Here is a 9,844-nt window from a genome sequence, read left to right as displayed (position 1 = left end):
GTCTCATCAATTTAACGACGATAACTAAAAAGATGCGATCGATATTGAATGTTACAAAAACAGAATCAAATTAAATTAAACTAAAAGTAAAGAGCTTAAATTCAAATATGGAATAGTAGACAGACTAATATAAAAATTAGACCTTTTTCCCTGAAAATTGATGTCGTATCAGCTTGGTTGAACTGAAAGCGGTCTCTTAACCGAATGAAATTTCAAGCTGAAAAGGCGACATTTTCTCTGTCGGCTTTCTTCTTACAGAACTCTGGGTTTTGTCAGAGACATAAACAAAGGAGATTACTTGATATTGTTCTTCAAACTCATCAGTCAATGGGGAAGCATCAGCCTTTTCTAGAGGAGAGAACACTTGGTAAATATTATATTTTCGAGATGATATTATTGTTGAATTTTCGAGATTTTGATTTTTTTTAATATTTGCAGAGCAACGACAAGAAGAATCAAAAACTATTTTAACCAAATACCCAGATCGAGTTCCTGTAAGTTTTGATTATATATTTGTCTTAATTCATCCCAAAGCATTACACTATGTGCAACTAAGATAAGCATATGAACTGCAATATGGTCAGTCTATTGGAATCTCTGATCGAACAGCTAGGAATTGCTCTCTTCGGATGTCGTTGTGCCAAAAAGTGACTATTAAATAGCTGCGCTTCGGCTCAACGACACCCAAAGTGATTGTTTATCACCTTTTGCCTGCCTGTCATATGTTTGTTTATATCTCCAGGTGATGATTGAAAGATATTCAATGACAGACCTCCCAGATATAGAGAAGAATAAGTATTTTATTCTTCTTTTCTTGTCATTTCTTTGTTAATAGAGTTTGAACACCAAGCTTGTTGAGTGTTATTAATTGGTTTCTTGCAACTATCATGTTTTCTTGACTCTCAAGGTTCCTGGTTCCTCGAGACATGTCGGTGGGTCAGTTCATTCACATTCTAACTAGGAGGCTGCAGTTGAGTCCTGGAAAAGCTCTCGTTGTGTTTGTGAACAACACATTGCCTCAAACAGGTAAAAGAACATATGTATTCATGGATGGTTCTTGCTTACCGATCGATTAATCGGAACTTGTTGACCCTTTTTTTCGTTTTATAATTTCGACCATTAAACATCTGCAGCAAGTCTCATGGGGTCTGTCTATAGTTCTTTCAAAGATGAAGATGGGTTTCTCTACATGTGTTACAGCACTGAGAAAACTTTTGGCTAAAACTCTCATCTCTATCTTTAAACTCCAATGTAAACATTGCCAAATATATATATGTACATGTATATGTATGTATGCATTGTTCCAATTGTTTATAGCTCAACTCAACCCGTTGATCTGTAAATGATGTAACCTTATTTAAATAAAAATGATGATTACGTGATTTGTAATTGTACATTTGTGTTTCCTTTTTGATATTTTGAGGATTATATCCTCCTATATGCATCAGATGGAGTGCTGGATGCAAATACTTGAAGGAAAATGAAGACAGAATTCATTTGCATCTCGATTCGCTTACTAGATGATGAGTCTCAACAACTTAACTTGAGTGTTGAACATAGGTATGTATCCGACACGGACATTGTTATGTTTTTCTAAGTTTTTCAATGTATTCGGAGGATCCTTGAAGCTAATATTCGTATATTAAACATCGGTTACAATGTATTGGCAACGGCGTGGACAGTTACCTCTGCTTCCACCATGCACATATCATTCACTAGGCACCCACTGCTCGTATGATGGAAATAAGCCAAAGAAAATTAACATTTTCAGCTTCATACACACACACACACACATACATACATATACATAATTTAGGGTTTTAAACCTTTTCCAGCAATGTGTCTGCTCTGTTGTTGGTCTTTAATACGCAAAGTGAACTTATTATTTGATTAAAAAAAATTCCTGATTGTTAGCTGAAAAAAAAAGAAAAAAAAAGGATAAACTTATTATTTTCGGGATAAATTAAATATTTTAAATTATAAGCGGAGAAATGTTTTGGAGAAGAAGAAAGTTGGATGCTGAATGTAGGAATAGATATTTGATTAGAATTCGACGGATTTTGATTTGGTCGTGTGCGTGCGCACGCGCGCGTGAAAGTTAAGTGCGAATTTTTAACTCAAAAATCGAATTGGATCCCAAATTAAGTAAAACTCTTAGATTTAAATTACATTAGATACAAATTAAAGAATTTAATTTTGAAATTAAATTTGAATGAGCCAAAAGTTATATTCAATTCAACCCATGACATCCCTATTACCATGGTAGTGGCTTCCCTATTTCTTTCTGTTCTTGTCAGAGTTGGTAACTAGTAAAAGCAAACTACAACCTTGTCGGGTTAATTAAGATTGTCTTACAAGTTCTTATTAAATAGTAAGAAGGCTGGAATCGAAAAAGTGAGGTCTCGTATTAGAGCATTAGAAATTATAGTATAATTGAACGTTTATTATTAAATAATTAAGAATCTTTATAGTAGATATTATCACTTGCGAACATCCTAGATTAATAAAAAGAAACTATAGAGACAAACTTGTGACATCTGTAATCATCTTGCTTAAACTGGTTTATAGACAACTATCGTCATCATAGGTTTGACACTGACCGCTCTATCTGATACAAATGTAGGATCTTAAGCTAAGGGATTAACTTCTAACATTTTAGGATGAGGCGTATAAGATTTTAGGAGAGGTAAAAACATATTATCAATTGAAAATATAAAAAAAATATCTAAAATATATACTAATTTAAAATTTTTATGGATGATTGCCCTCACCCGTCCCTCTTCAGTCCATCCTTGCACTTTATGATTAAGATATTTATAATTTAAGAAAATATGTAGAGAGAATATTTTTCCAAAGTCCTAAAAAAATTGTCCATATTATTCTTCACGACATCCTCGTTTTCTCTTATTCTCTTAAAGAGAACCATTGGACAATGGTTAATCTTCTATCGGTCAAGATTCTTCGACCAAATCAAAAGGAATAATACGTCAACGACCAATGAGATAAATTTCTTCTCATCAATAATATATATAAATTATCAACAATCAGTTGGTCCAATTAGGATGATATAATAGATCTTTTAAATAATGTTAAATGTTCAAATCTTTGAACTTTCTAAAGTAGGGTTAAACTCATAATACAGAACTAACTCTTTCATCTACTGAAGTACTCGATGTAACACCATTAACTCGTGTACGCACTTCAATACGAGTTAAAGATGTCACATCAACTATTTAAAGACACTTCCTAGTCGAAAACTAATAAAATTTTGTTTTTTAAATTCATCAATCTTACTTCAATCACTAAAATATTTAATCGCATAAAATAATGTTAAAGGTTCAAATCTTTGAACTTTCTAAAGTATGGTTAAACTCGTAACACAGAACTAACTCTTTCATCTACTGAAGTACTCGATGTAACCACCATTAACTCGTGTACGTACTTCAATACGAGTTAAAGATGTCACATCAACTATTTAAAGATACTTCCTAGTCGAAAACTAATAAAATTTTGTTTTTTTAATTCATCAATCTTACTTCAATCACTAAAATATTTAATCGCATAAAATAAAAATAAAAATAATATTTTATCATTCATTTCAAACCCGATTTTAGGTAACTATGTAGTCGTTCGATATTGTTTGATATAAAGATTAAAATTACCTAAAATATGTCTAATTTAAAATCCATACCGACATCATTTAAAATGTAACTTAGTAACTACTATTCATGCTCTACTAATTATACCAAGTAATGTCCATATTTAGTCGATATATTTAACAATTTACAAACTGACTTATAACTATCATATTAGAGCAACATAATACTCATACAATATATGTGTCAGCTAGAAAAGTCAAAACATTATAAAATAACATATTGATATTGGAGAGCAGATATGATCTTCAAAAGTGATTCCAAATCACATTCCTTCATTCGCTTTTCTTTACCTACGCATGAAACAATCACACGTTAAGTCTTCACTTAGTGAGACATATAAACTAAGGTAAGACATTTTAAACTATGAAAATATTATACATAACCAAAGTGTTACCACTGTCGTAAAAAAATTATATAAAACTGATAATTCAAACGTTTTTCCTTATACTAAAATCGTAACCTGTAAAATCATCCTTTCACATATATATATATATATATATATATATATATATATATATAAGGTATATAATGCCAAATCAGTGAATTCATAAAAACTTTAGCTTTCTTTCAAATCGTAAAACATATATAGGCTCTTTATCACAATAAAGGCATATAATGCTAAAATCATCCTACATAGTGAACCATTTGATTTCATCAAAATCAAATAATTTGTATTGTTCACATATTTAGATCATGTAACTTTTACTTTTCAATTTCATATAAATATAGTCCAATGTGCGTTAGATGAGAATGCAATGTACATGAGTCATACGAGTGTGCGCAATATGCACTCCAGGTGCCATTATATATCAATTACACTCGAAAGTGCCTTATATAACTTGCACCAACGGTGCCACATGTAATGTACACAAATGTACCAGTTCAGTAATCACTCCACCTCGTGACATGCCAATTGTACCTACGACTCTCAATGCATATACAACATGCTTTTATGTCATAATCATATCCCATTCATATATCCAATGTATTCATATATACTGACATGTCCAAATATCATATAAAAGTGTGTTGAGCAGTTCATACCGGAAATAATCCATAACCATATATCAGAAATCGTATAAAATATTTTGAATAGTTCATACCATACAATCATTTCGAAACCATTTACAGATACTATTCAAATATTATTAAATAAAATATCATATAAAAATGTATTGATTAATCCATACTCAAATCATCTAAATATCGTTTTGTAAACAATATAAAACTAAATCAGAATATAATTTAAATACTTTTTTTCAAATCATTTGAGGTTGGCTCATCGCAAGACGTCCTCATATCATATACGTTAGTATAAAAACAATAATGCACTCACCTTGTAATGCCTCACTAGTGAACCCTTTATTCTCGTACTTTTCCTTAGCTTTAAGCTTACTCATCTCACGATCTCGAGTACAATCTACACGAGTATAATTTACCAACATATAAAATTCAAAGCATATGTTAGTTGTATCTACACTAACATAATATGTGTATATTAACATGAAAATTACTAATTGTACAATTAATGTATATTCAATATAAATTCCATTTCGCGTTTTCAATACTTCTTTTAACACTTTAAAAATACAACTTCAATCTTCTTACTACCCATATTCATTCACTAATCCCCATATTCATCTCAATTTCACATTCTTGACCAATGAAATTAATTCTTTTAGAATTCACCTTAACTTTTCCAATTTATTCAAAAATGGTCCCTTGACATTTTTCTTCAATTCAAAATTCAATTAACTTAATTAAAAATTCCAGCATTATACCTCAATAATTAATTAATTTTCATTTAAATGCCCAACTTTTCCATATTTATGATTTGGTCCTTAAACTTTACCAACTTCCCAAAACGGTCTAAGTTCACTTTCTAATATTGAATTTAACATTCTAACATTAAATTCTAGCATAGTACATCAATTATTGAATAATTACACTTTAATCCCTAAATTTATCAATATATAAATAGGTCCCTAAACTTTTACAAACTTCTAAATTGGTCCAAATCACATTTCAAAGCATGTAGAATCATTCTAATACCATTTCTAAGCTTAGGGAAAATTTTCAATATTTTCCCTAATTTTTTTTTCATGGTCGAATATAATAAAGTGTATCTAGCTTGATTTTCAACTTGATTCAAACATGAATTCATCTTCTCAACATCATTCTCAAGCAACCTCAATTATTTCCACATCGTATTCAATTCAAAATCAATCTTTCCTTTAATCCCTAGCCTTAGCCAAATCCTTATACATGTATTTTCAATTGATTTTATTCATCACACATACTTGGAAACAACTCAACTTCTACTAAATCAAAATCCATCCTTAAATCATTAAAATCCAACTTGTTCTTGATACACTCTAATTACCAAACCAATGATCCAAGAAAGAAAACCATGAAATATTTATACCAAATGATAGAGAATTTGATGTCGATTAATTCTCTATTTCACATCTTAGTCCAAAAACTTAACAAAATGGCTTAAAAATAATTTTTTTACCTTAGCTATGGAAGCCATGGTTTGGAGGAGAAAGAAGAGCAAATATCTTGATTTTTACATCAAAATATCATGATACACTTGTCTAAAAAATAATTAAATGAATTTAAAATTCATTTACAGCTAGTTTATCATTTTGCCATTAATGAAACTTGATAATTTCTAGTATGCCACCATAATATCTTTCATTTTAATAATAAAAAAATCAAAGATGAACAAACATAATTCACTTTTCACCTTTGCCCTTTGTAATTTTCAAAAATTACAATTTAGTCACTAAAAACTTCCAATTCGGCTTAACATAGAAAATCGATCTTAATTCCAACGATCCATTTAAAATTTCATCATTCTAAAATATGGAAATAATATTCCTAAGCATTTTCTATCATTCTTCATAATTTCTTGAAATTCTGATTCGATTAGATTATTCGATATCCTACTCGACTTTACTACTTTATAGTTTTTAATAAGATCCCAAATCAAAATTATGATTCTCACGAAAACGTCAATTTCATAGTAAACTATTCATTTATGGGATAAAACCTTTTTTGGGGAAATTACCTCTTTAGTCATTGAACTTTTCCCAAATTTTTTACTTTGACTATTAAACTTTCAAAACTTACATTTTGGTGACTTGCCAAAATTTTGGGGTATTACACTCGATGTGTAAAATATATATACACAAGTGTATATTTGGCCATCTTACCTCAGGATTTTAGTAAGTGTACTAGAAAAATTGTCTAACATTTTTCATAGAAGGTGGCTAATCCTTCTCACTTACGAATGTTATTTCATCATGTTTATCTCAATATAAACCACCCTAAAATCGGCATATGAAATAATTAAGAGCCTTTTACAATAGCTCAACCTCTCAAAGGTTATGGTGATTTTCTTCAAGTTCATTATAAACGAACCACCCAAACTCTGGGATAAAAAAATCATTAAGAATAAATATTCAACTTCATTAATCGGTGAATTTGATATGTCATTCTCACTAGGACATCCAAACTCTTGGATTTGAATTCATTAAGAGTTTTCATAAAAACTCAACCTTTCTAGCAATAAGTTCATCTTGTTATTCTCAATTAGGACTACCCACTCAACTCTAGGTTATGAATTTATTAAGAATAAATATTTAGCCAAAGTCAAAAAAATCATCAAGTCTTTCTCACTAAGACCACCCAAAGCATGGGCTATGAATTTATTAAGAATAATCAAGCACATCATGTGCTTGTATATTACTCGTCATAGGGATATGTAGGTAAATATACACTATAAGTCTTTTCATGGCTTTGTTTGACCACATTGAACTTAGATAACTAAGTTGGGTATTCACCATGGATTTCTCAACCAATGGGCTTTAAACCCACCCCTCGATGAATCTATGATCACTTTCCTACTTAACATTTTGGTAAGAGGATATGCTAGGTTCCTTTCCGACTTCACATACTCTAAAGAGATTCATACCTTATGTAAATATGCATTTTCTTATCATTGTAAGCTTGGTTCTTAGCCACACATATCTTAGCTTGTGAATCGTAAAGTAAGGAGACTAGAGGAGTCGATCTTCCCCACAACGAAATTTCTGCTAATAAATTCCTAAGCTACTCAGCTTATTGCCCGGCTAAGTCAAGAGCTATAAATCTGACTCCATATTGGAACGAGTAATACATGTTTACTTCGCAGACTTCTATGAGATTGTTGTTCCACCTAAGGTGAAAAGATACCTACTCATAGTGCTTACCTCATCATTATCAAAAACCCAATTGGCATCATAATATCCTTCTGAAACCATATGATATCCAATATACTCAAGTTTTCAATATATTGTACCACATGATAGCCAATAAACTCAAGCTTCCAATCTATTGTACCCTTAAGATACTTTAGTAATCATCTAAGAGCAATCCAATGTTCACCACTTGAGTTATGAGCATATTCTGTTTGGGAAATGCTACTTCCTTTGTTTTGTTAATGGACTCAATGTTAGTATTAAAAATCAACATGTCATCAACATATAAACTTATAATGATACAATCATTACCAAACATCCTTGAATACACATATGTATCTGAACCATTCACAACAAAACCAAAAATATGGATAGTTTTGTAAAATTTATCATAATACTATTTATGAGCTTGCTTAATGCCATAAAGTGACCTTTTAAGTCTACACACTTTGCCTTCAATGCCAAACGCCTCGAAGCCAAGAAGTTGCTCCATATAGATCTCCTCATCTACATCTCCATTTAGAAATATAGTCTTTACATCCATTTGATGTACTTGCAACTTGTGAATGAATGCTAGTGCTAATAATGCATGGATCGTTGAGATTTTCAGTACGGTAGAGTAGGTGTCGAAGAAGTCTAAACCAAAATTTTGAGTTAACCCTTTAACAATTAGTTTTTCCTTGTACCTCTGGATTGAACCATTTGGTCTGAGTTTCTTTCAGAAGACCCATTTGTTGCTTATAGGTTTAAATCCTCTATGCAAGTCAACTAGTTCCTAAGTATGATTAGACATTATTGATTCTAGTTCATCATTAATAGTGTTTTTCCAAAAACTAACATCAATGGATTTTATAACTTTCTCATAAGTCTTAGGATTTTCATCTAACAGAAAAACTTGAGCTTTAGGATCGAATATGGAGTCTAAATCATTTATCTTATAAATAAAGGAAGTTATAAAGTCTGGTCCAAAAGAGGTTTCAACTCTTTGTCTTTTACTACTTCTAGGCTTAAATTCAATATCTTGAGAAGTCCTAGTAGATACACTAGAATAAGTGGATGATATTTTTTCTATTTGTGTTTCTTGATTTAATCTATGTTTCTTTAGAGGAAAAGTATATTCAAATAAAACATCATCCCTAAATTCACAAATAGAGTAGTCATATAAAAACATAAACATGTATGCGACATTATTTGTACCATACCTTATAAACATTGCATCGATTGTTTTAGGACTGATGGTGGATTTTTTAAATTCTGGCAAGCCCACTTTAGCCAGACACCCCCACACTTTCAGGTATTGTAGATTTAGAGTGTTGCATTTCTATAATTTGTATGTTGTAGAATCTAATTTCTTGTGAGGTACTCGGTTCAAAATATAATTTGCCAATAGAATGACTTTTCCCCATATGTTGTCAGACAACCCAGAACTTATCAATAATGAGTTCATCATCTCTTTTAAAGTTCTATTTTTCCTCTCGACTATACCATTATGTTGAGGAAAATATGGAGCAGAAGATTCGTGATTTATGTCATTTTTCTCACACACATCTTTTAAAAAATTTGATCCATATTCACCACCTTTATCGGATCTAATCCATTTAAGTCTCCTATCTAACTGATTATCAACTTCTGTATTGTTAATAAGAAAGAAGTTCTCAACCTTATCTTTAGTTCTTAGAAGATATACTTTTGTATATCTCGAATAATTATCTACAAAAGTGATGTAATAGTGTTTTCCTCCTTTAAAGTCTGCTAGATCAGTATGTATAAGTTCTAACAGTTCAGTATTTCTCTTAGAAACAATCTTAAAGAGAGGTTTAGCATGCTTGGCTTCTACATAAGTTTCATATTTGTTAGAGTTAGTTTCGTCTAGTTTAGGCAAAATATTCTTTTTAATCAGTTTCTTTAAAGAGTGAATATTCATATGTCCTAATCTAGCAT

General features: G+C 30.7%; 1 protein-coding gene across 1 annotated transcript; it reads left to right on the top strand.

Moving 5' to 3' along the window:
* Positions 1 to 218: 218 nt before the first annotated feature.
* Positions 219 to 1,391, top strand: LOC120114990 (autophagy-related protein 8i-like). Its single transcript, XM_039135760.1, has 5 exons — positions 219 to 367; positions 439 to 494; positions 743 to 795; positions 908 to 1,026; positions 1,134 to 1,391. Exons 1-5 carry the CDS (start codon positions 328 to 330, stop codon positions 1,220 to 1,222), a joined length of 357 nt encoding a protein of 118 aa, XP_038991691.1. The 5' UTR covers positions 219 to 327; the 3' UTR covers positions 1,223 to 1,391.
* Positions 1,392 to 9,844: the final 8,453 nt, after the last annotated feature.

Source organism: Hibiscus syriacus, unplaced genomic scaffold (genome assembly GCF_006381635.1).
Source record: "Hibiscus syriacus cultivar Baekdansim isolate YM2019G1 unplaced genomic scaffold, ASM638163v2 tig00000778_pilon, whole genome shotgun sequence".
Lineage (NCBI taxonomy): Eukaryota > Viridiplantae > Streptophyta > Magnoliopsida > Malvales > Malvaceae > Hibiscus > Hibiscus syriacus.
This window is presented reverse-complemented; position numbering and strand designations above follow the sequence as displayed.